Source organism: Sceloporus occidentalis, unplaced genomic scaffold (genome assembly GCF_023333645.1).
Source record: "Sceloporus occidentalis isolate IW3139 unplaced genomic scaffold, rSceOcc1.0.p SCAF_16, whole genome shotgun sequence".
In the NCBI taxonomy this organism is placed as follows: domain Eukaryota; kingdom Metazoa; phylum Chordata; class Lepidosauria; order Squamata; family Phrynosomatidae; genus Sceloporus; species Sceloporus occidentalis.
The window spans coordinates 4,028,809-4,055,619 of record NW_028316996.1 but is presented as its reverse complement, the minus strand read 5'-3'; the positions used below and the strand labels follow the sequence as shown (position 1 = coordinate 4,055,619).

Sequence of the window (26,811 nt, the reverse complement as noted above, 5' to 3'; positions counted from 1 at the left end):
TTACTGATAAATTCCACAGCTAGAAGTGTATACATGGTTACCAGTAAAGCGTAAATCGCAACGAACCACGTTGTTGGAATAATCAGACTCCGCAACCAAATAGCTTGGATTCACAGTGACCTGTTAAATGAATACACAGTTCCATAAGCAAAGGGTTTCTGGAGTGTGTGATTTATGACTTAATACTGAATAAATACCTTTAAAATGTAGTTTCCAGGTTTAACATCTGTGATATCAATCCACTGGCAGTCGATATCTGCATTATATGTGTCATAGCAACCAGGACTCAATCCCTAAAAAAAAAACCAACAGAGACAGAAATTGACCAGCCATTTTTTTTAATGTATTTTTAACTTTCAACACAATTTTTTTAACAGTCAATATTGTTAAAATGAATGCGGTCTATGAGTCATCATTATAAAGATCAGTTCTGGGGCAATACCAATTGTAGCAGAAATCAATAAAATGTGATGCATTGTAGGATATTGTTGTACCATGGTGGTTCTTCTAATTATACTGTATATCCCACTGAGCTGAATGTTATTCACTCACAGCTTAATGTTAGATGTTGATGCCCACCATTGTAGGCCACATTGCATCCTTTAATATTCTACTACTTAAAAAACAGTATTAGTATATATGAATAGTATGGGACACTCAAACATCATAAAATAGCTTTCCTCATAATAGCGCACCTGAGTATGAGCTGTACATGCAAATCTTCTGTTATATCCATAATCACAGGAAGTATCTTCAAGACAAAAACTTGCTTTGTGTCCTTCAGCAACTCTTCGCTGTGTGCTTGCATCAAGTAGGTCATAATGGCTAAACTCATCCATGCTATGATAATGCCTATAACAGAGGAATATATATATATATATATATATACATTTTGGTGAATTCTGAAGGCCTAAATTATCTTCCAAGAATTATCATTTAAGGTTAGGAAGAGCTTGGCTGATTTACCTGCTTAGTTAAATCAGTGATATTTCTTCAAAGTCTCCTACCTCAATCAATTATGCTATGCATTATGCAGGGTCAGCTCAGCCCTTCACACCAGAGAAACTTGATAGTGTTGGCCCTTCATAATACAAAGTAAAGGAGAGAGCTAAAACTACAGCTCTCCTGTAAAAACTTTTGTTAACTCTCCCTTTCATGAAAAACCACCAGTGAGATTTATACAAAGTCTCTTCATCCATTGAATTATGCATTATAGAGAGCCAGCTCAGTCAATCACACTGGACTAACTTGCTAGTGACCCTTCATAATTATTAGTGACTCCTCTTTTAGCGGGGAACTCAATAAAGAGCTCCAATTTCCCTACTCAGATTAATCTGACAACATTGAAGTAAATTATTGGAAGAATGTCAAGACATTTTATTCCATTACTTCATGGATTCACACAATTCGGCTACCAAGTCACTTCCTGGTAAACCTTTTTGCTTTTCTTTTCTGTGATAACTTGTGTAATGTGTTATTGCAAAGGGATTTATTTTGGATTTGATAATCTCTTTCATATAAACTGGCGTATTAGGCACCATCCAAGGTTGTCATGAATCCACCAGACAACCGGATATGGGTCCTCAGCCCATCCAAAACGGATTACAAAGAAGAAAGCTTTGGTTGCAAACATTTTATAATCTGAAATAAAACCTTTGGGGTTCGGTATAATCTTTCAATGTAAACCATGGTACCATCCAACAAAATAAGGAAGGACTTTGGACTGACACTGAAAAATCAACACCCAAGGTATGCTGGGTTCAAATGTGTCAGTTTTGTTCCTCCATTGGTCAGCATCAAGCAGTTCATGGCAACGCTCTCTACTACGCTTTCTGTGTAGTAGTGACGTAATCAAAATGTTGATGTCACAACATTCTTACTAGGTAAATCTTTATTGAACCAGTTCTAAAAAACAGACCAGGGATGATCCAAAAAGGCAGAATATGAAAAGTTACATGCAACTGGAAAGAAGGCTTATATAAGAATAGCTATAATGTGAAAATTACAAGTAATCTCCAAAGGGGAAAAAATAATTATACTCTGCAGTACTAGATGTGTACTCTACTGAATAAAACCAGATGTTGATTCATAATTTCCTGTTTTAAACTGGTTATGATAGCAGAAAGAAATACAGCATTTTTCAAAGTTGAGTGACAAATCTTTGACAAAAACACCCCCTTAAGGCACAGCAAAATTGGATGGAAATTCTTTTCACGCCAGCATTACATTCCGTGCAAGTTTGGTATTGCTTTAACATAACTGATTTGATGTTTGCCTTTTTTCCCTCCATTGTCAGGGGATCTCTTTTCAAGTTTTTTTTTTCCCCACAAAAAAGCAGAATGAGAAATTATGCATTACAGAATAAATTCAATGAAATGTACAGCCAGCTCAGACCAAGGTCAAATGACATCATGTCATTTGTCTAGTTGCCACGTTGTCGAGACAGGCATGACAAGCAATGGATTCTAGTATTCTAATACAGTTAAACAAAACTTTTAAACAGTTAAACAAAACTGTAAAGGAAATGTAAAAAAATGTAGCCTGCCTAAAAAATAAAGTAGACCTGACAGATAAAGGTATAACTGGAAAAAAAGCCTTTGAGTGAAAATAAAGCACTTTTTTATCTGATGCTCAGGATCAAATTATTGTATTTACTTCTTATGGTATTAGCAGGGCTTAACTAAAGTTACTGGGGACCAAGAATCCTTTATAAGGGGTAGCAGTGGAGTAGCTGCAGGAGTCACAGCATCGAGTTCTAGGCCACAGCCTTTTTGTGCCCCCAAGCCCCCCAAGTGAGATATGTTTTTGCTAGTACGAGGGCATAACCCAGCCTGGTCTGTGCTGACGTCACATCTGCCTCTAGGATCGGAAAGGGGCCAGAGGAGCACTGACCCCAGGCAGCTCACTTTGAGGTGATTCTGGCAGTTGCGCCTTGTGCCCCATGGAAGTTACTGTCCTGAGTTGATAGCAAGGTGGTCTCTTTTCTCGTGCTCTGCAAAGGCTGCATCAGCTTATGGTGTCATTATGTCAAAAAGCAAGTGCTCCCAGAGGCTTTCCTAACAAGGCAGAATTTGTGAATAGGCAGGATAGACATGTGCTTTACATACTATTTATTGTGGCACTGAAATCTGCACAGCACACTTAGTTTTTTCTTCTTACCTAACAGGTATTTTTGAATACATACCCTGACTGGTGTTATTGCACTCTGATACAATGCATTTCAATAGACCTACACAGAGAAGAACCAGGAAAATGGTTGCCTAATAGATTAATGAGCAAGAGGTCAGATAACGGAAATGTATTTGGGTGGGAAGCCCAGAAGCTGAAGAAGCAGCTGTGGATATGTGCAACGTGCAAGATGTAGGCATCTCCAAAAGAGCCTTAGTTTACATTGCTCATGGGTAAAACTGAAACTAGTAGAAACATTGTTGTTATTGGATATAACAATGTCATGAATGCTCCCAATCTGAAGCAAACCCATCACCTGGAACATGACAACTATGCAATTAAGTATTTAGTTGTGTTAACATGTTTTAGAATGTATAACATTTAGTGATATTTTTTAATGAAGCACATTTCTAATTACATCTCCTCTCTTCTCCCCAGGGGACTACGGTATATCCCATCATGTCCCTCGCCTCCTCTCCTAAGGGGATGCTGATATGATGATTTTCCATCTATTAAAATCTTTTAAAAATGAAACAGGAGGTGACTTAGATAAGTGCCCCTAAGAATCATAACATAATAGAGTTAAAGTTCTTTATGTTCTACTTTTTGGGGGGAATTGTCTGATTTAATATAACATTAAAATAACCTAATATATAGTGCTATGATACCTAGAAGTTACATAAGACTTACTGATGGCAGCTGTGCCACTCCCAGGAATAGCGTGGTCTGCTTGGCAGAAAGTCCGCAGTACCTTGGTTCTTCACTCTCTGGGGGAATCTGAGGAGCACTCTTTGATCATAATCTCTCACATCTGAACGATAGGCTGAACTGCAAAATAACAAATATGGAAAACATGTTACTAATTAAGGAGACACGAATAACTACAGCTCTTAGTGTAGTTCAAGCTTCATTTGTCAAACTGAGATAAGATACTTCATGGTAAATACATTGTGTGTATTCTCATTCTCTCGAAACAGTATTCCATGCCATCATGTAAACATTAATGCTTAAATACCACTTCAACAGCATGGAACATTGCAAAAATGTTTAACAAACTACCTTTTTGCCCCCAATTCCTGGTATACATTACATATATATATATATATATATATATATATATATAGCGCCAGAGCTGTTCCGAGGGGGTATATAGAAGGCTGCCTCTCAATTACGGCAGTCCTAGCCCCTCTGTAGATGGTGTATAGTCAAGTCCTATTTTTTTGGTGTTTAATGGGAGCTTTTTGGGGAGTTGGGTATTCATAACTTAGTGGATGTAATTTAGATGGCTTTGTGTTTGGTAGGGTTTTTCAAAAATGGTTATCAGCAGTAGTCCCTCTGTAACTTGTGGCATGACTTGTCCTGAAAATACATAATATGTGTTATTACAGTAAATTATAAAGAGGCAAGTTATGGTTGAACAAAAACATACCAAAAAGCTCTGGTTTTTGGGGGTACTAGTTAAAATTACAGTGCATGCAGCTCTTGGCCCACGAATTACTGGGGGCTAAAACATGTATTGCGGAAAAAGTGGAAGACCTCTCTCCCCAGTACTCCGCATGAGGTTCTATACTCCATGCAACATATGAAATAGTTTTACAGTATCTATAAATAATATGTAAAGTTTATCAAGTTTGACCTTTTATATTTGGTTTTTGCCCAATGTCTTTAAATGCAACTGTGAAAACATCTCACTCTCCTTCTCAGAAAAAAATCTAGTTTCAGACAGTATTTCATATAAAAGTGAACCCAAAATTAACATGTTTACTATGCCAACATGTAAACTCTGCCTACTGTCCTGGTAGGTATATATGTGTAGGGAAACAAAACGATGAAGCTTCGGGCAGTAACCCAACATATTTAAATCACACAATCCAGGAGGAAGCCCTATCTGGACATGGGCATCCCTCTACAGACACTTTGTTTATTTGTGTGCTTGATTCTGAGTTTCTCAGCAATTTTCGAGGGTCTTATTGTAAAAATTGTACATATTATGTGTGTTGGCTGAAGCCATAGCAGCAATGAGTTCTTAAAAGTATTTAGTTAGTGGTGAAATGCCAGATCATTATTTTTTAAATCATCCATGACAGTCTAGACATGTCTGTATATTTATTTTAATAGTATCTGCAAGACACATAACATACAGTCAGACTGAAAACACTGATATTTATGGCCCAGTCTGCTAACATGACAAGTAGGGAAAATATCTTCCAGTGTCATAATGTAATGCACATTTTAAAAATCTAAAGTAACAATTTAGAAAAATGTTCTTAATTTTTACTGGATTTCAAAAATATTGAAAAAATTAAATTCTAGAAATAGAACTGTTTCTTGTGCTTTGTCTAGAATATAAAACAGAAAAAAAGGAAATCCCAGAGAACCTGTGAACATGCTAGAAATGGCCACTGGGGGCATTCTGTCTACTGCTACTTATATATTACTAAAGGCATTACATAATGTACATATTTTATTTTTTTTCAAAAGTGGACCAAATAAGCCAAAATATATGTGTAAGAACACATACATATTCTGAATGTGAGTGTGTACATCCGGTTACTGCAGGCCAACAGTTTACATGTGTAGGTTAGAAACATGGATGTAAATGTCATGGAAAAAATTATGTTGTCACTCTAGGGTGATGACTGTATTAGTGTTTTTATCAGTATTGAGGATTAAACATAGAGACATAGAATTATGAAGTATCGTTTTTACGAAATGCTGTTTGTTTTTAGCAATAATACAAATTAGATCACAGATTTTATTGACTGACAAACAACCCATTTCTTAGATGCATCATAGCTGCTAACATTCCTGGATACTTTTTCAAACTTTTTGTCGAATTTTTGTTCCAGCTGTGCAGCCAAAATAAGTATGGTTATGTAATTATTCTTCAGACATACAAGAGTCAGTGAAGAATGCAGAATTAACTCTCCTTCTGCTTCCTAGAAAAATAACTATATGTGCCCATATGTTACCATCAGACATTCCTATGATGGGAATCAAGTTTAAACACTTCTCTTGTGGCCTCCACCACTTTAGCCTTGGGCTAAAGTGCAACCCCCTTATTTTAGCACTGCATTGACTGGCCATTCTTACTGATTGCAAGCTTTAATTAATTATCATAGGTTTGCTGTCATTAGAAGAAGTGCTTCAGGGGAAGGTACGTGTTCCCTGGGAATTATATATATGTGGTGTGTGAAATTAGCCAACAATATTAAAACAACACTCTGTAATACTAAAAAAAGGAAAGGGGGGATGTCCATGCAAGTAAAGAGGGTAGTACCCAATTTGGGAAAATCAATGACTGTTTAAATGTTATTATTACAGTTCCTAGAATATCAGCTACTTGCACTAATTGGCTACAATGAGAAACTCCGCTCTGATGAGGAGACATTTTTATTAAATTTCTTGGATATGTTCCTCCACGTCCACAAAAGACATACCAGAGGTGTATTAATTGTTATTATGTGAAGTCATTGTTTATGTCAGTGATTTGGAAAGTTTTCTCGGAATTACTGAAAATTGCAACAGTATAACATTTGGGATTTGATTAAAATGTTATGAAATTCATATGGAAAGACCCAAAATGGGAGCAAAATAAATATCTGACTGTATAAAAAAAGTTACATAACCATTTGATAAAAAAATTATCAATATTACATATAACAATTGTGGACATATTGCAAAAATTATTATTTTTATTATTTATTGTTTTGTATTGCATCATCATATTTTACAGGGCTGAAGAATATGTAAACAAGAATAGAAACAAGAATAGAAACTAGAATATCTCCTTGATGACAATTGCCGGTCCGGGCACGTCACCGAAATTCAAGTCGTTAACGACAAATGACGTGCCAGGACCGGCACGTCTTTAAACGGGTGCAGAAAGCGATCTATTTTCGCTTTCTGCACCAAAATGGCGTTGCTGTAATGCCTCGACCTCGAGGCATTCAGCAACGCCATGATCGGCACAAAGGGGCCATCTCTGGCCCCTCCCCGGGGCGTCAACATCCGCCATACTTTGTATGGCGGCGGACGCCCATTTAAAAGCGTTTTAAAATCGTTGATCGCCTCCTAAACTTAAATTGTGTCGCTGGAATGCCTCGATCAGGAGGCATCCAGCGACACCAAACACTTACCTTGGGATGGACTGTGGCCGCTCCGGAGAGCGGTCACAGCCGCAGCTGCCGGTGCTCTTCGCCATCAGCAAGATGGCGGCGGCCCAGGAAAAAAAACAACAAAGTCGAAAAAGTTCGCTAGACGGTCTCCAGACCCTCTAGAGAACTCTGGCTCCACTTGCAGGTTTAATACAGGTACTGCATTCAACCATGCAAGTGAATGGAGCTCAGCTTTCTAATCACAGTGTGATTAGTAAAAATAATTTAAAAAAAAATTAATAATAATTAGAAAAAAATAGTAAAAAAAACAGTAAAATGTAAAAATCATTTCCCACTGATGTCACTATCAGGGGAACCTTCAAGTTGAAAAAAAAGTTAAACATTTTTTTTAAAAAAGGCAAAAAAAAAAATATATATATATAAAAAATATATTTTTGTGAGCAAGTCCTAAAATTAGCATATTAGCTTAAAACAATTCTCGCATGGAAAGAGTTAAAATACTGGCATATTAAATGCCCATGGGGTGTCTACTTTAAAAAAATGTATGATTTGATGGGGTAAATTGAATTGGCCGGGTTCAACAAGGTCCCAATTAACACGGGGGGAAGGATGGCCACACATCTAATTTCCAATTAGAAAAATGCACACATACCAAATGTGGCCTTTTAGTTCCCCCCAAAAATGACAAACCCATGTGGGGTATCACTGCGCTCAGGAGATGTTGCTGAACACATATTGGGGTGTTTTATGATAGTGACATATACCAGAACCTGTTTATTTCATACCTGAAGTAAAATGTGTGTGACAAAACAAATGCAAAAAAATGACTACCACAAAGTTTGACAAAGACTGGTGGTAGATATGGTGCATGGAAAGAGTTAAAATACTAGCATTTGAAATACCCTGGGGTGTTTAGTTTTCAAAAATATATGGCTTTATTGGGCACACTGAAATGGCCCGGCTCAAAGATGTACCAAATAGGGCATGGGCAGTGGATCCCCAAATGCCAAAGTTCAACATTGAAAAATGTGCATGCCCCAAATGTGGCCATTTTGTCCCCAAACAGCCAGGCAAAATCATTCATGTGAGGTATCGTTGTACTCAGGAGATGTTGCTAAACACATATTGGGGTGTTTTATGATAGTGACATATACCAGAACCTGTTTATTCATACCTGAAGTAAAATGTGTGTGAAAAAACAAATGCAAAAAAATTACTACCATAAAGTTTGATAAAGGCTGATGGTAGAATAAGTGCTTGGAAAGGGTTAAAATACTAGCATTTGGAATACCCTGGGCTGTCTAGTTTTCAAAAATATATGACTTGATGGGGTAAATTGCGTGGGCCGGGTTCAAAGATGCCGGAAATGGCACATGGGGGGAAGAATTACCAGATTTGGAAAAAATGGCTTTGAAATAGCAAAACGCTAGCTGTACTTATTGCTCCATAACATGCAGAAAAAAGCAAAAAAACATAAAAACATTGGGTATTTCTAAACTCAGGACAAATAGTAGAATCTATTTAGCAGGTTTTTTTATTACCTTTTATAGATGAGTAAAAGATTTTTCAACAAAAAGTTAGAAACAGTCATTTTTTTCTAAATGTTTCACCATATTTTATACTTTTATTAATAGAAAATAATATGATACAATCAAAACAATGTCATCTAAAGAAAGCCCTTCTTGTCCTGAAAAAAACAATATCTAATGTGTGTGGGTTCAGTAAACGGGAAAGAAGAAAATTACAGCTAAACACGAGCAGCGCAGAAATGTTAAAACGGCCATTGTCACGAAGGGTACAAAAAGTAAAATCAGCCTTTGTCACGAAGGGGATATACAACTCACTTCCATTTTTGAACATTTAGCAACTTAAATTACTTCTCACACTCTCACTCACACAAGCACATACTTACTCATACTCACTCTAACACTAACACACATGCATCTTCATGCTAACACACAAATTGGTACTAACACACACAGTTACACATACACATTAATGCTAACGCACACGCACCCAAGCTATGACACACACTCATGCTTCGGACAGGGGACCACAGAGCAGACTTCGGACAGGGGACCACAGAGCGGACTTCGGACAGGGGACCACGGAGCGGATTTCGGACAGGGGACCACGGAGCGGACTTCGGACAGGGGACCACGGAGCGGACTTCGGACAGGGGACCACGGAGCGGACTTCGGACAGGGTCCTCTGGCTGGAAGCCCACTAACGGGCACTGGACTCATGGCAGGGAGCCCTCGGGGAAGGCGCGCGTAATCAGGCAAGCAGGGTCAACAGAAGGAGATCACAGGAACAAGAGCCAAATCGGAAACGGAGAGCAAGGTCAGGACAAGCCGGGTCAAAACGGGTAGAATTTAACAGAAAACTGCTAGGTACAGCACAGGACCAGGAAGGATAGAAACTGTAAAGCTGAATACACCACAATGCAAAGGCCCAGACTAAATTGCAGAGCAGTTATATAACGGCAGGGCTACACCCAGACCCGGCCTTAGGTGTTCTGGCGCCCTGTGCGGACTACTCTTCTGGCGCCCCCCCATCCCAAAAAAAGAAAGGAATAAAAACTTGTAACAAAACTTGTAACAAAACCCCAATCACTATATACTACACCAAACATTGATGTGGTGTAGGCCTACCACTTCATTGTCTGGCTTAGTACTAGGGATGCACCGAAACGAATTCTGGACTGAAACCGAAAGTGCAGCATTTACCTGGCCAAAACCAAATATGACCCCCTCACACCATAAAAAAATCTAACACTTTTAGTTAAAGTAAGTAACACACCAAAATAGGACAAAACAATTAAATAACAATATTATATATATATATATATATATATATATATATATATATATATATATATATATGATTAACAGCAATCACATTCCTATCATGCCCAGGCATACCCAGATTCCAGGATGTACTTGCAGACATGGCATGATAGGAGTATGATTGCCCTATCTACCCCTTCTCACTCTCTTCTGCCCTATCTACCCCTTCTCACTCCCTTCTCCCTATCTACCCCCTTTCCCCTGTCTCACTCCCTTCTCCCTATCTACCCCCTCCTAACTATCTACCCTTTCCCTCTTTGAAGTTCACTTACCTTTCAGGAGTCCTGCAGTGGGGGTGCAAGGCCTCTGCCTCCCAGCTCTGCCACTGTATGGAACAGTATAGAATGATGGGAGTTATGATGTACTTTTAGAGCATAATTAGATCATGAAAAAGACATTGGAAATGGTACAGCATAACACCCATCACTCTCACACATTTACCAATCCACACATATACTAATCCACACATATACCAATCCACACGCATACCAATCCACACGCATACCAATCCACACACATACCAATCCACACGTATACCAATCCACACGTATACCAATCCACACACATACCAATCCACACATATACCAATCCACACATATACCAATCCACACATATACACTAATCCACACATATATACCAATCCACATTTACCAATCCACACATATACACTAATCCACACATATATACCAATCCACATTTACCAATCCACACACATACCAATCCACACATATACCAATCCACACATATACCAATCCACACACATACCAATCCACACACATACCAATCCACACACACAAAAATCCACACACACACCAATCCACACACACACCAATCCACACATACACCAATCCACACATACCAATCCACACATATACTAATCCACACATACCAATCCACACACATACCAATCCACACACATACCAATCCACACGTATACCAATCCACACGTATACCAATCCACACGTATACCAATCCACACATATACCAATCCACACATATACACTAATCCACACATATATACCAATCCACATTTACCAATCCACACATATACACTAATCCACACATATATACCAATCCACACTTACCAATCCACACACATACCAATCCACACATATACCAATCCACACATATACCAATCCACACACACACCAATCCACACACACACCAATCCACACATACACCAATCCACACATACACCAATCCACACATACCAATCCACACATATACTAATCCACACATACCAATCCACACACATACCAATCCACACACATACCAATCCACATGTATACCAATCCACACGTATACCAATCAACACGTATACGAATCCACACGCATACGAATCCACACGCATACCAATCCACACGTATACCAATCCACACGTATACCAATCCACACATATACCAATCCACACATATACCAATCCACACATATACACTAATCCACACATATATACCAATCCACACTTACCAATCCACACATATACACTAATCCACACATATATACCAATCCACGCTTACCAATCCACACACATACCAATCCACACACATACCAATCCACACATATACCAATCCACACATATACCAATCCACACATATACCAATCCACACATACACTAATCCACACATACACTAATCCACACATATACCAATCCACACATACCAATCCACACATACACCAATCCACACATATACCAATCCACTCTCACTCTCACTGAATGCTTTCCTACCTTTCCTCTTTTCTCCTTACAGCTCCTTTTCCTTCTCTTCGCTCCTCTTCTTCAGTTCTTCTGTCTTCTTCCGGGTCAGAGGGCACGGACAGCGTAGCGGTACGCTACGGTGGCGTCGGACCCCGCGGCGGTGTCGGACCGCGCGGCGGCGCCCCCTGGAGTGTGGAGCCCTGTGCGGTCGCACACCCCAAAGGCCGGCCCTGGCTACACCCAGGTAATGTGGCTCAGCAGATCAGAAATTAGTAATGGTTCCTCCAGAGAAGGGTGGCCACTAGTGGCTGCAGATAGGCATGGCAGTAGGTTTAGATATTAGTCCAGGCTGGAAGGGTGGAATCCTGACACATACACCTAGGATGCTAACACACACAATAACACATACACATCCATGCTAACACACACAGAACATACAGACATACATTCTCACTCTTACATACATACATACTTCCTTACTGAACCGCTCTTTCACTCACTCCCATACTTCACCCGCTGCTTTCTTTCTGGCTGCTCACACACTGTGTGAGCCGCCTTGCTTTTACCATGGGGGCAACATCTTGTTAGGTGACCTGGCTGCATTCCTTCATCCTTAAGTTGGCCAGTCCGTGTCAGACCAGCCCCTTAAAAACAATTTTGGCAATTGACTCCCCGCCGCTAGTGCCAGTCGGCCCCTGACTTTCACATATGCACTTCTAAGACCTACTTCTCCAGATTACACACATACCCCCCAATCTTTCAGGTGTCTAAATATATAATAGAAGATCAGAAGTGGGGTGCAGGAGGCAGGCTTAGGTGAACTGAGTAAGAGGGATTTGAAGTATGTAAACCAGGCAAAACTCACCCCATCACAGGGACTCAAAGACTGCCCCAGAGGGTATTTAATTACCCAGAGCCTTCAGAGTTAAATAAGAGTAATCTCATGTATTCAATGTTTCACAGTTGCCAGATGTTTACTTTCATATTGCTTTATGTTCAGTCCATTCCCCATAGACCATTTTTATCCAAATGGTCCTGCTGAAGATAGAGACCATAGTTTGCAGGCAGTGCGAGGAGGGCTTCTAATTCAGACTAACATACTGAGAGATAAGATTGAATATTTTTACTAAAATAAACAAAGAAATGATTCGGTATTTTATTTTAAAACGGTATTATTTCTAAACTGAAAAAATACAGGCTCATTATAGAACACCATAAAACAAATGAACTATAAATACCCATTAAATGCCATTTACTTTTTTCTTTAACAGCCACAAAAATGTTTTCCATGCTTAATATACCGCCCTCCAAAACTAATTATTCTTAAACCTTTGAAGGTCTTGCTTGGTGCTTTATCATTACCTCATCATTTTTTGAACCTCAAGATATATAATGATTTCTTTAAACCCAGTGTCGTATCCTGGCCTAGGCCAACTAGGCCTAGGGGGGGCAGCCCCCCTGCTGCAAAACTGGGGGGACAGATTGCACTCTTACCAGATCAGATTTCCATTTATAAAATGAGGGCTGTGCCAGCTCAGCACAATCTCCATAGACTGCATTAGAGCTCTGTGATATGATGTCATATACCAGAGCTCCATGTCTTAAAGTCACGGTGCGGCGTCCTTTAATGCAGTGATGATGCCAACCATGGATGGGGCAGCTGGAGCCGCTGCCCTAGGTCAGGCCTAGAGCAGCACAAAAGGTGGAAACATATCTCCTTACACCGTGTTAAGACCAAACTATGAATTATTGGTTTCCCAGCATAATTACGTTTAACTTCTCAAAGGCTGAAGATTTTGTGACTGTCCTCCTATGCCACCTTCTACATATATCATGTTATTATCATCATAATATGAATTAGTCTAACCCATTTGATTAACCACCTACCTGCTCCAATCTTCCTGTCATGCTTTAGGGCAAAGGATTAAGCCGTCTACATATAGTATGTATAGCACAGCAATCTGTCTGACCAGCTCACATTCCCCTCCAAGTTATATCAGTCACTGGTATGCAGATTGTATGTGGAGATGGTATGGATATATCACAAATGACGTTAGTGAACCTTTTTACATAGAAAAACTGACCTTGCTAGACAGTTTTCTTCTGCTGCACATCGTAGACTGTACATGGACATTTTCTGCACATAAATTGATGCCTGAATGTAATAAGGGTCTGGAACCAAATCAGGAAGACCTAAAAGTGACAAAAAGCCAGTGATGCATTAAAATTTATAACAATGCTAAATTCACAGAATAATTCAAAATCTATACATTTTTCATAACAGATATTTTTTTCGCCACGGCCGGACTCACCACACAGACAAACTAGATGGCTGCACTGCTAAAAGTCCCCACCATATGATTCTTTCCTATGTTCTTAAGAAAAACCAAACAAAAAGGCATAAATGCCTGTTCTTCAATTATGGGTAGTACATTTCTTCACTGATGGATATCACTCTATGCTTTCATTCAAAATACATTTTTCATCTTCCAAATACCATACTGAGTACACAGATCAGTAAGTCTCAAGTAAAACTTGAAAAAACCCCTAGCCATGCCTAAATATACCTCTCTGGCTGTTTCAAGTGTTGGGAGGTATGATATGAGATACATATCAGATTAGCAAGCAGCTCAGATATTGTCACATCATCATAAATTGACAAATCATCAAGTTTTAGTTTGTAATGAAAGATCCGCAATGTGTAAAACTGCTTATTTAAACATTAACAAAAGGTCTTCTAAAGCAGTCACAAAACTAAGATCTGGGATTAGCATCTATGCACTATGCAGCTCTATAGGGTGTCTATGTACCAAGACTTCAGGAACCACAAAGTATGCCTGCAAGGGAATTCTTGGCTATTTTATTCAAAATCATAAGGAAAGCAACATTTTGTTTTATGATCTATAAAGATGTATAATACCATTTTTATTTATCTTTAGATCTTTAGATCTGGCGGTGTGTACCAGTTTGACAACACAGTGTCATGTCTATATTCAAACCCACACACCAGCTACATTTTGATCTTACAAATGTATATACTTCATCTGTTACATATGCTGAAACATTCTGCGTCAGATTAAAAAATCCACTTTTATGCAAATTGTTTAGCGCAATGTGTTTTTTTTCTCTATTCTACAAATGACTGCCTTGTCATGAATGGGTCTTGATAAGTGATGAAATATGTTCATATCATTACCTTTTATTTATGAGTATAATAGGGGACTGTCAGAGTGGGTGATGTTATTGTAGCGTTATGTACAAAAACCTTATATGGACATGTAACAAATGAGAACATCACGTGTTACCACAATGCCTACTTTATCACTCATTGTGGTAAGAAAGTTCTCAACATACGGAAAAGCCAGTGAGAAAGCTTTTTAGTCAAGTGAACCAGTGCTAGAAGGCAAGCAAGATAATGAGTCGAGGTGCCCACAGTAAAAGTGAAGTGAGTCTTTGAAATATATCTCTGGAGATGCACTCACATACACCCAAACACAACCAGACATTAGCACACACTCAGACACTCACAGTAATGCACACCCAGACACACATACCAATGCACACAGACAATCATGCTAACACACACATCCACTCTTACAAATATGACTAGACATTCAACACTAACACATGAACACATACTCAGACTAACATGCCTAAACACTCAGACTAACACATATATCCAGACACACCAATACAACCATACACTCAGACTAACACACATGAATTTAGACACTCACACAAACACACAAAAACATACACAGACACATACACACACGATATATCTACTAACAAAGACAGGCACACTAACATAGCCGGACACGTACACACACTAACATACACAGACGCACATACCAAAATACCCAAAGCTGGCTTAAAGAGCTATGGGCACTGGAAAAATCACACAGGAAGGACACCTTCTCTGGACTTCCCGCTTTTAGCAACCTATTTTTCCTCCTTTTTATCTCTGCTTTCTGTCTCTTGCGGTCTTTTTTCCTTCCTTTCTGTTCTTTCCTCCTTGGCAATTTGTTTTTGCCTCTCCCTTGCTTACATCTTTTCCTCCCTTTTACCGCTTTCCCTTTTTTTTCTTGCCCCCCCCACATACATATCCAAACACATGCACACACATATACATATATAACACACATATGTACACATGCATGAACACACAATCACACACACTCATGTATGCATATACGTACATTCACATACATGCACACAGTATTTACTGCATGTACGTATGTTTCTTGTGACCTGTAGCTCCCTCACTGACAGGTGATCTGATTGCGTGCCCGACACGTGTGTGGTGGAAGGTGGAAAGCGCTAGTGTTGGGTTTTTATAGCGTGGCCCGCTCTTCTTTTCCAGATGGTTCAAAACCTCAGTGTATTTGATTCAGGAAACAAATCTTCATATGTTATTTTAATGTATAATATTTACTTTCTAAAACTTGTACTATTGAAGTTTTGTTGTGCACTTTTCATTTAGTGGTGGTCAGCTTTTGGGAGTGTATAGTACCCATTGCGTCAGATATAGGAAAAATTCTACGGCAGTGGCATTGCTAACGAGTTCACCAAATTAACTTTGCAAGGTCAGATCAACAGGACAGTTAGTGAATAATTCTTTTGGAATTCACATCACATATCTCTTTTCCAAGCCCAAAAGAATAACATTTTCTCTGATAAAAAAAATGCCATGTGTGCTTTATCTAGGTTTCTACATATAAGTCCAGACATGCTTAGGGTAAAAAATGTGACAAGTTGGAGGGATAGATCTGTCTTATCTTAAATATTTGGCAACTCATAATGGTTTCCCAACACTCACAAATGAAAGGTGTATGTTTCCAGGTGTAGTATTTTCTATATCGCAATGCATTTTTTAATTAACAGTATTCAATGTTTTTTTTTTACTTTACTAGTATTTGTAAATCAAAACAAAACCAAAAAAGCAGCCATAAACTGTTGATATCAAAATGAGCTTTATGTTTAAACAGCAAATCTGGAGCAAAATGGGACAATCAATATAGCAACCAATGGAATATTCCTATTGTGCCAAAAAAAGGACTTCAAGGGACAGGGGAGGAAAGAGGCACTGTGGGATTTGGGTCTCAAGGAAGGACTGTCTATCTTAAACAGGTGACGTTTGGATGACTACTCTATCCAAAAATACAACAGACAATGTCAAAAAGGGAAAAAAATTCTCGTAGGCATTAAACAGGGCCTAATCAAGGCCCATCAGGGAAACACATGTTCTAATTAATTTTGGTAAGTTGCTCAATTTTGTATTTTATTCTTTTTAAAGTGGCAGTGAACCAGATGAGACAATTCACAGCTTAACATCTTAGATAAACTTACGTTGGAGTGCCGGACTTGTATTTCTATTGATGCAGCTTATGAGTGGTTGAAGTCGGTGCTCCTTTCTTTGGGGCAGCTGTGTTGCGAGAGTTAGAATGCAGCCCGGGAAGTACTTACCATTTTGAGGTTTTACAATGTGATGCTTCAAGGATATATGACATCCCAACTGGAAGCTAGCAGAAAGCTCAAGTACATATCTCACAAACTGCTCATATGCTCAGGGCTGGAGATGACAAGGCTGTTGTGGCACGTTAAGGCTGGCGACCACCAAATGAGTGGTGCCAATGGCTGGATATGAGAGGCCACACACTAGAATTCAAATGATAAATTCTGCTATTCATACAAAGCCCAGAAAACGAGGCCAGACCCCCCACGACATCAGATGACCAAAAACAGAACAAAAAGCTTTTATCCAAAATTTTTGGGTCCACATTCACTCACACTCTTTCCCGCTCCCATTCTTGTTCACTCTCACGTTTTCTTCTCTGCTGTCCACTACCACTTGTGCAGACCACCTCCACATCTTCTTCTTCTATGTTCTCCCTTCTCTTATCTCTTCCCTATTAATCTGCTATCTTCTTTATTCGTCCACATCTCTGTGGCCATACCCAAAATGCCAGTGCTGCTGTGAAATCCTCCCCAATCCTCCAGGACATCACCACATGCTCCGCCATATTGCCTTCAGTTCATATGAGGTGATATCCTCTCCCCCGATTGGATGATTGGGAAGATGAAGTCACTGCAAGCGCAGAGTCAGATTGAATGTTGGCAACGTGCAACAAATTTTTTTCCTGAATTAAAAATGCCCCCAAATTTTTGACAGAATCGAACGAGCAAGGAACGAAATTTGCCACCTGAAAACAAATGGGCCAGGAACGAACAGATACATTTTTCCAAATCATTTTTGCCTCATTTGCACATGTCTAACGTACACTATGTTTTTATAAACAGGTAGAGTGTGGCTATGCATTTTTTGCTGGGGGCTACACAATGCAGCACCAAATCTGCTGAGTATAGAGTAATGTGTGCAAGATGGCCAATCTGGGTCTGCATATGCTACCTCACCAGGCATAGAAGAAGCAGAGAGCAGCTGACCCCTTGAGACTCTACAGAATCCCCTCATACATTTCAAAAGGGACACAGTGGAAATCTAAAAAGACCTCATGCATTGGAGTGCGTTTTGCAAGACTCCATATTTACTAAATCAATACATACACATTTTTTTGCTAGCGATGCTCAGGATCTCCGAGGCATGCTTGTCAAAACTGATTAGTCTGTGACCAGGTCTCCTAATAGGGATTATTATGTTTTATTCATCATACACAGTCCTTGAATGTGCTACACTCAAAGACTCCTTTTTCATCCATCTATGCAGGTGCTATTATCATACCTAGGAACTCTCAGGAAATTGGGCACAAAGTTAGGTACCAAGAACTCAATAGGAATCTGGCACAACCCAAAAGCTTGTCTCCCACTCTGCTGGTGTGAATTCAAACTGCGGTAATATTTGGCTGAGCTCAGCATTATTCAATGTAACTTGATTTAGAAACTCAACTAGACATTTTTCATGAACCTTGGAAGTATCGAGTTTGTAAATGTTTAGCTTGCCATTTTGGGGAAAAAAGTCTTGTCTAAAAAAAAAGTAAAAGTTAACACCAAAGTGGGACATAAGGAACAGAAACAGTATAATCACATTGTATGCCACTAGGATATAGATATGTAAGTAATTATATCACATGCAGGTAGAACACCTCTCCTGTACACAAAATATCTAGGGGGCTGGGGAATGGGTAGATGTATATGGGAAACTCTGCAGAATCCCTTCATGTATTTGCAAAAGCAACGTCACAAAGGGACCACGCAACTATCAGATGCATTTAAGTGCATATGATGGCTGGAGTGTCCATTTAAGGTTCTTGATTGTTCTTCATAATGCATGCTGCTTTTTTTCTTTTGGAAGATGTTTCTATGAATTGAGAATTATTATTACCCTTGCAATCAAGAGGCAAGCTAAAAGTATCTCACTAAGATAAAGTCACCAGATGGCTCCTTTAACAAGGGGACACATAAAGAATTGTTCTGTAAGTGTCCTTGGTTAGATGAGCTGTCAGGGTACCCTACACTAGTGGTTTTTCTACGTTACATCCAACACTGAATTTGACGTTTATTATTTAATACATTTCAATAACATAGGGCTTACATTTAACAGCTGTAACCAGATGGTAAGGCATTCTGCACTAGACTTTGAAGATGACCTTTTTACAGTGAATGTTTTACATAGAACGTTGGGATCCTCCATCTTCTGACGTGGTAATATACTGAACCGTGCCATCTGGTCATGCCTTGTTACGCATACAGCAAGAATAATATATATTACTACAGCTATGTAGAACAACATTTCCCACGTCCAGCAAGAATTCCAGTAAAAACATACTGCTAAATTGAATATGAAAAAAAGCAATTGATATAATGAAAGACCATGCCAAAGAAAAGACAATTTGTCTTAAACATGCACCAAGATAAAGGGTAGGTGTTACTCAACCCAAACGTAGCCAAGAGATACTGTATTTTGCTTAATTATTCAAAAAAATCATATTTTTACTACATCACAAAAACCATAATATCCTAAACTATTTATACAGAGATAAATTTTTTGTGTGTTTGTACTTATTTCGTGTTTCAAACTCTTACAGTCAGTAAAACCATGTATTTTATGTGTATACTGCATGAGAACTCATTTTACATTAGCTAATGAATCATGTCTGATGTGTAGACGTGCCAAACACATAAGAGATCTGCCAACACATCACATGACTGCTTAAAATGCAGCTCCAGCTCTGCATATAACATGAACGTGCTTTGCCATGTTGGGTAATCCAGCTTAATTCTAAACAGCCTGCAAGAACATTCCATCGGTTGCTATGGTGATGTCTCTACTTTTCCCCAAAACCGCTGTTTATGCAATTTTTTTGTTCTTATATTTTAAAGATGTAATGCATATTAATGTCATGAAATTGTTTCTTCCATATGCATATGGAGACACCAGTCAGGGGAAACTGTTTGCTCAGGCATGATTGTGATGGTTCTTTTTTTTTTTAGAAAAGATGCTCTAAGATATTTCTTCAGAGATTGGAAAGTGTTTGGTTTCTTCATTAGGTTGGTTGGGTGTCTAATTGTAGATGCTTCTAAAGTAATGCATCCAGCAGGTAAGAGCAAAGGATTGGCCCGTTGAAACTAGACATCAAGGAATTCTACATGCGTCTGGTTAGTCTTTGTCAAGGGACGCTGTGCAGTGCATGTAAATTACATCCAATGACACAAGTGTATATTTTTAGACATTGTATGTCAAAGGACCGTACCGGCCCACAACACATAGAATTCATAACTGCTATGTTATGTCTCTGTTCAAATTCAGTAACTTTTCTGTAGGTCTTTTGGGTGTGCTCAGCGTAAAGCATTGTGAGCCAAGCAGACCTCCTGCTTTATCTAGTAGTTTGGTCCTCATGGCCATCCGTACAGTCTTTCCATCTGAAAGCATGCCTAACACTGCTCACATGCGACTTATTGACTAAAGACAAGGTAGCCTGGCTTACCACCTCCAGTCTGCACAAAGCATTACCTGGTTGTATGGTAGCTCTTCTGTGTACAGTATAGTCACCGAAAATCAATCAATTAATTAAGCATTATAATTCCCATGAGATCTGTGCCTTGGTTAATTAATTGGTACGCGTCTATGATGCTAAAGATACTATACAATCCCATGCAGTACTGTAACATGCTCCCTGTAGCAACGGCAGTATGATAACTCCCCTAAATGTCCGATATATCTTGGATGCTTATGGAAAATGTATAAAGGACAGAGGTACATCAACACCACGCCTAACCTGCTGGTTTCCCTTAGGGTGAACAGATTGTTCTCTTTACTCCCTCATACGGTGCAGAGGAGAAATGCATTGAAATTATTACTACTCTGAATAATACCATTACATAAGTTAAGGTGGGTCAGTAGCGTACCTAGCGGGGGGCGGGGGGGGGCGGTCCGCCCCGGGTGCCGCTCGTCAGGGGGGTGCCACGGCTAGGGTGACCACATGCCCCGGATCCCCGGCAGCCTCGTCACTTTTTTTTTTTTTACACGGAGGAGAGAGAGGGGCGCCTAGCACCCGCTCGGCACCCCTCAGTCTCCTTCGCGAGGCCTCTAACTCTGTCGCGGTGCGGGCATGTCATGCTGAGTGCCGAAATATTTTGGCGGTCAGCAGTGAAGCAGCGCAGCGGCAGAGCAGGAAGCAGCGGCAGAGCAGGAAGGTAAGTACAAAAACCTTTAACTACAAAGGGGGGAGAGGGGGGGTTGATAGTAGGGAGGGGGGTAGATAGGGGGGAGAGGGGGGTAGATAGGGGGGGAGGGAGGGTGGTAGATAGTGGGGAGGGAGGGGGGAGAGGGGGGAGATAGTGGGGAAGGGGAGAGGGGTGTAGATAGTAGGAGGGGAGGAGGGGTAGATAGTGGGGAGGGGGAGGGGGGGGTAGATAGTGGGAGGGGAGGGGGGGGTAGAAAGTGGGGAGGGGAGGGGGGTAGATAGTGAGGAGGGGGTAGATAGTGAGGAGGGAGGGGGCTATATAGTGAGAAGGGAGGGAGCGGGGGGTAGATGTGAGAAGGGATAGAAAAGGGGGAAAGGTAGATGAGTGAGAGAATGAATGAATGTCTGGATGAATTGTCTGAATGAGGGAGATAATTAATGAGGTGGTGAGAATGCATTAATGAATGTGTAAATTTGTGTGAATGAGAGAGAATAAATGATTGTGTGAATTAATTATGTGAATGAACGTTCTTTAGTGAGTGACTGTTTAAGTGTTTGCGTGTATGATATATGTAAAATTTATTTGCGGAAAGGCAAAGATGGCACAAGTAGGATGTTTGAGCCTTGGGGACCAAGATGACACAGGCAGGGTGTTTATGGGACAATGATGGCACAGGCCGCGCTGTTTGGGGACGAAGTTGACTCATGCTGGGCTGTTTGGGGGGAAAGATGGTAAATCCTATGTGTGTAATCTGGGTGCTGGTCAGGTTCTATGTGGGCAGTGTGTACGCCAGAGCTGGCTTTGCTTTGTGCAACCTGTGATCTATGCCTGTAGTTTTATCTCTTGCTATGTTTCAATACATTATTATTGTATACCTGCAAATACGGGATTTGTATGTCTGATTCTATGCCTCCAGTGCTGAGTTCACATTTAACAATAATAATAACAATTTATTTATATATATATATATATATATTAATATTGGTATTGAATTTTTTGTCCTATTTTGCTGTGTTACTTACTTTAAATAAAAGTGTGAGATTTTTTTTATGGTGGGGGTCAAATTTGGTTTCAGACAGGTAAATGCTGGATTTTCGGTTTCAGTCCAGAATTTTCGTTTCGGTGCATCCCTAAACCAGACAATGAAGTGGTAGGCCTACACCACATCAATGTTTGGGTTAGTATAAAGTGATAGGAGTTATGCTGCACTATTATCAGTGTCTGGCTCAATGTATAGTGATAGGGATTACGCTGTACCACCGTCAATGTCTGCCTCAGTATATAGTGTTAGGTGTTATGTTGTACCCCGTCAATGTCGGGCCTCAGTATATAGTGATAGGTGTTATGCTGTACCCCCATCAATGTCTGCCTCAGTATATAGTGATAGGTGTAATGCTGTACCACCGTCAATGTCTGCCTCAGTATATAATGGTAGGTGTTATGCTGTACCACCGTCAATGTCTGCCTCAGTATATAATGATAACAGTAATGCTGTACCACCTTCAATGTCTGCACCAGTATATAACCATAGAAGCTATGCAGTTTTAAAGTGTTGGGGGAGGGGGGTGCCACATACAGGATCCGCCCCAGGTGCCAAATACTCTAGGTACGCCCCTGAGGTGGGTAAAGGTGATGCAAAACCCTTCCACTAAAATTTAGGGGTATGTAGAAGCATTATTAAACACTCATCTACAGACACCAGACAAGCCAGAAGGCTTGTTGTTCCCTCGGAAATCTCATGGTGCTGCCACAACCACAAGGGATTCTGGGTAGGCACATGCAAATAAGGTCAAGAATTATCACTCTGAATAATGCAATATTTACTAACGCCCCTTGTTAAAGTGGCATCTTGTCAGCACTTATCTTATACCAGTTAACTGTGCTGGATAAACAGATGTTTAATAGAAAGGGACAGATGGCAGAAAAACTCCAGTATTTTGCAGTATTCTTCTTTGATGTGCCCCTTGGTATTTGGCTCCACAAAATGATATAAACACTTTTTCTAGTTATTTATATAGAAACATAGACGTTGACAGCAGATAAAAACCATTTGGTCCATCTAGTCTGCGCATTTGTCCTGATGTAGAGACTCGGGATATTCCTTGGTCTTCTCTGAGATTCAAGAGAGCTTTATGTCTATCCTATGCATGTTAAATTTCTCTTTACTGCATAAGTCTCTATCACTTCTGATGGGAGGATGTTCCACTTAAATACCACCCTCTTTGTAAAGTTAAACTTCCTTACATTACATCTAAACCTCCAAGCCTCTAGTTTTAGATTATGACCTCTTGTTCTAACATTTCTCAACATTTGAAATAAACTCCACTCCTGTACTTTGTTAAATAATAAGTATTTAAATGTTTCTATCATATCACCTCTCTCTATTCTTTCCGCCAAGCTATACATATTGAGATCCCTTAGTCGTTTATAGGAAAAGATTCAGTTTTTAGTGATTCTCGTTGGGATGGCTTCTTATGCAAACACTGCGGCTGGCTTCTTATCTGTGCAACTTCTTGATTTTAAAGAATTGCTCATCACTCATCAATAAGTTCAATATTCATAAGAAGCTGTCCCAGTAACAATGTGATTACATCATCTTTTTTAACTATGTATTTAAGACCAAATAGTTACAGTTCACAGATTTTCCAGGAAACATAATGGTAATTGCATAGTTCTTTTGGAGTCTGCATTTTTTAAAGATTAATTACAGGAATATTCCTTAATATTAGAGTTTTTATTCTTGTTATCACTTTTATTAAAAGCAGATGTCATTTAAAAGGAATGGTATGGTTTTTAAACGAACATTTAGAATTTTCCATTTGTAAAGCCTGATCAGATACAATGCAGAAAACAAGAATTACTGTATCCTGTTTCCAACTATCCATAAAGAAGACAATTGCTTCCCCCAGGCTGTCCTCAACTGACCTTTTATGTGCAATGTAATAAAACAAAATTTGAAAAAAGGCTCTGGGAACATGAATGTCATTGTGATGACCTCCAAATCATAATGCTTGCTTTAGAAAAGTTATGATACAATGACTCATATAACTCATTGCCTGTCTGCCACGTTACAATAGACCTCTGGAATGCATGGAGTGTGGATCGTGGCTTTCGGTAACATTATCTCAAATCTGCATAGAATTTAATCCACACCATATTGAACACGAGTTATATGAGCTCAGGGGCAAATATTTATACCTGCAATCAGATCCATTTTGGATTGAATGGTTAATCAGAATTACATTATCCTGGGGGGAAAAAAATCTAGATTTTGGGACTGCATGTAATTTTATTTTTTAACACCCACATCTATTTCATAACCATGGGTATAATATTAATAACCTTTAGCCACAGGCTAGTAGAGAATCCCAATGCTCTTGGTTTCCCTATTGCACAGCAGATTGACATATTACATCCACTAAGTGGAACTGCTGTCCCAATAGATAGCCATTATTTCTTAGGATCTCTGCATTTCCATGTATATTATATATACTATATTTTTATATATTACTATGTAATATACTGTTTCCCTCGCTTTATGTATGTATGTATGTGTATGTAGATTACCGAAGGCTGCACATGCCCAGCACTCACAGCCATCAGTCTCTTACCATACTGGAAGTAGCGAGTGCCATAGCCTGGCCGTTGCCTGTCTCTGGATCTCGGTCTCTCGTAGGTGTCGTAGTAGTTGTAGTAGGGATTGTCCTCGGAGTACTTGTATGGGTTGTATGGATCATCTCCTTGCATGGCTTCCAGCCTGGCTCTGGTACCCCCTGTGCTATTCTGTGCCTGGGGCTGCTGAGCCCCTGATGGATGGAGTCTGTCTGATCCAGATGCCCCTCTGCTTCTTGCGGCAGCAGCATCTTCTCCTGGACTTCTTGTTCTGCTTGCCTGGAACCATAAGCGGGATCCCGACTCTCTGGAGTGCTGCGGGGCATTTTGCTGCTGCTGCCCGGTGTGTGCCGTGTCCCCTCTGCTGGCTGTCACAGCAGAGATGCTGGTGCTGTTCCTGCTGCTCAGGACGAGTACTGCTGGGTTCCCGGGAGCGGTGACTGCAGGATCCCTTCTCCTTGGAGGCTTGTATGCAGAGCCCTGGCTGAGCAGGCTATACACCCTACCATTATTGTGCCATTGTACCCTCTGCCTCCAGAGGGCATTTGGGCCATTGTGATTCCTTTGCTGGTGCTGGCAGTCGCCTTGCATTATGCATTGCAAGTACAAAAATAGTTGCAGTAAAAACATACCACCTAATGCTAAACCCATTTCTTTGGTTCTTTTTTCCTCCCCACCTTAAAATAAAAAACAACAAAAAAATACAATTAACTGTATATAAAAAATAAAATCTAAATCTAGGATGTGGATCCTAGGGCAGCAGCAGGTTGGATGTAAGGCAGCAGAGTGGAGCAGACCAGTTCTCATCTATGTATGATTCTGCTGGTGCATGTGCTGGAAAGAGGAGGAGGGATGGGAGTTTTTAAAGTTTCTGGCCCTTTTTAAAAGTTATACAAGGTTTTCTGGCTTTCTGCCCTCCTGTGTTATGTGATCATGCAAAGCGATGGAGAACATGCGGACTGACATACATACATTCCTAGAAAACTGGTCTCAGATAGACATCTTTTAATATTGTGCAATTTGCAGATGATGCACTATTCCTTTTGGGGGGGCTACAGGTGGCACAATGTTTCAAGTACTTCTGCACCCTACAGTTTTTAGGAGGTCAGCCTAGGGGCAATGATGAAGGAATTATACTGGAATCCAGACACATTTGGCAGCTAATCAAAGTCAAAATATGCACAATTTAAAATGATATTAGCTTTGGAGATTTGGGGAGGAAAAACAGGAAGAGGAGACAGACTCGGTTCTCAGCATGTTTTCTGAGAAAATGACACATAATCTCTTACAAATCAACAGGTCTGGGTAAACTGAAGTACTAAAAAGTAACATTTGATAATGCTATTTTATTAAAGTAAAGCCTAATCAAAACAAATTTGGGTGAGACTTTGCTTTTGCTTATGCTTCGTGTGATAGGAATCAGAGTTCCCAGGGACAAGAACCCTCAAAAAGTTTTTAAGTGGAGGACAAATTCTAACAACACTGAGGGTGGCCCCAAACTAGTTTAACCAGATGGATCCTTTAAGCATAGATGGTTTAAACAAACGTATATGGAAAGTTTGAATTTGAAGCATTGCTGCCTATTATGTTCATTTTTTTATATGCGTTAATTTATATATTCATTTGTATATGCGTTTATTTGTATATTAATATGCATCTTCGGTTAAGAAGGTATCTGGTCGCTTTAGCCCAAAGCACAACAAAACTGTGGTATGACCATAAAATT

General features: G+C 39.7%; 1 protein-coding gene across 1 annotated transcript; it reads right to left on the bottom strand.

The window, feature by feature from the left end:
- Positions 1-25,736, bottom strand: LOC149302955 (protein-lysine 6-oxidase-like). The gene is made up of 6 exons (XM_089481722.1): positions 25,085-25,736; positions 13,916-14,024; positions 3,859-3,996; positions 696-852; positions 198-293; positions 1-120 (listed from the first exon to the last, which is right to left on the bottom strand). Exons 1-6 carry the CDS (start codon positions 25,734-25,736, stop codon positions 1-3), a joined length of 1,272 nt encoding a protein of 423 aa, XP_089337848.1.
- Between the last annotated feature and the right edge of the window lie 1,075 nt (positions 25,737-26,811).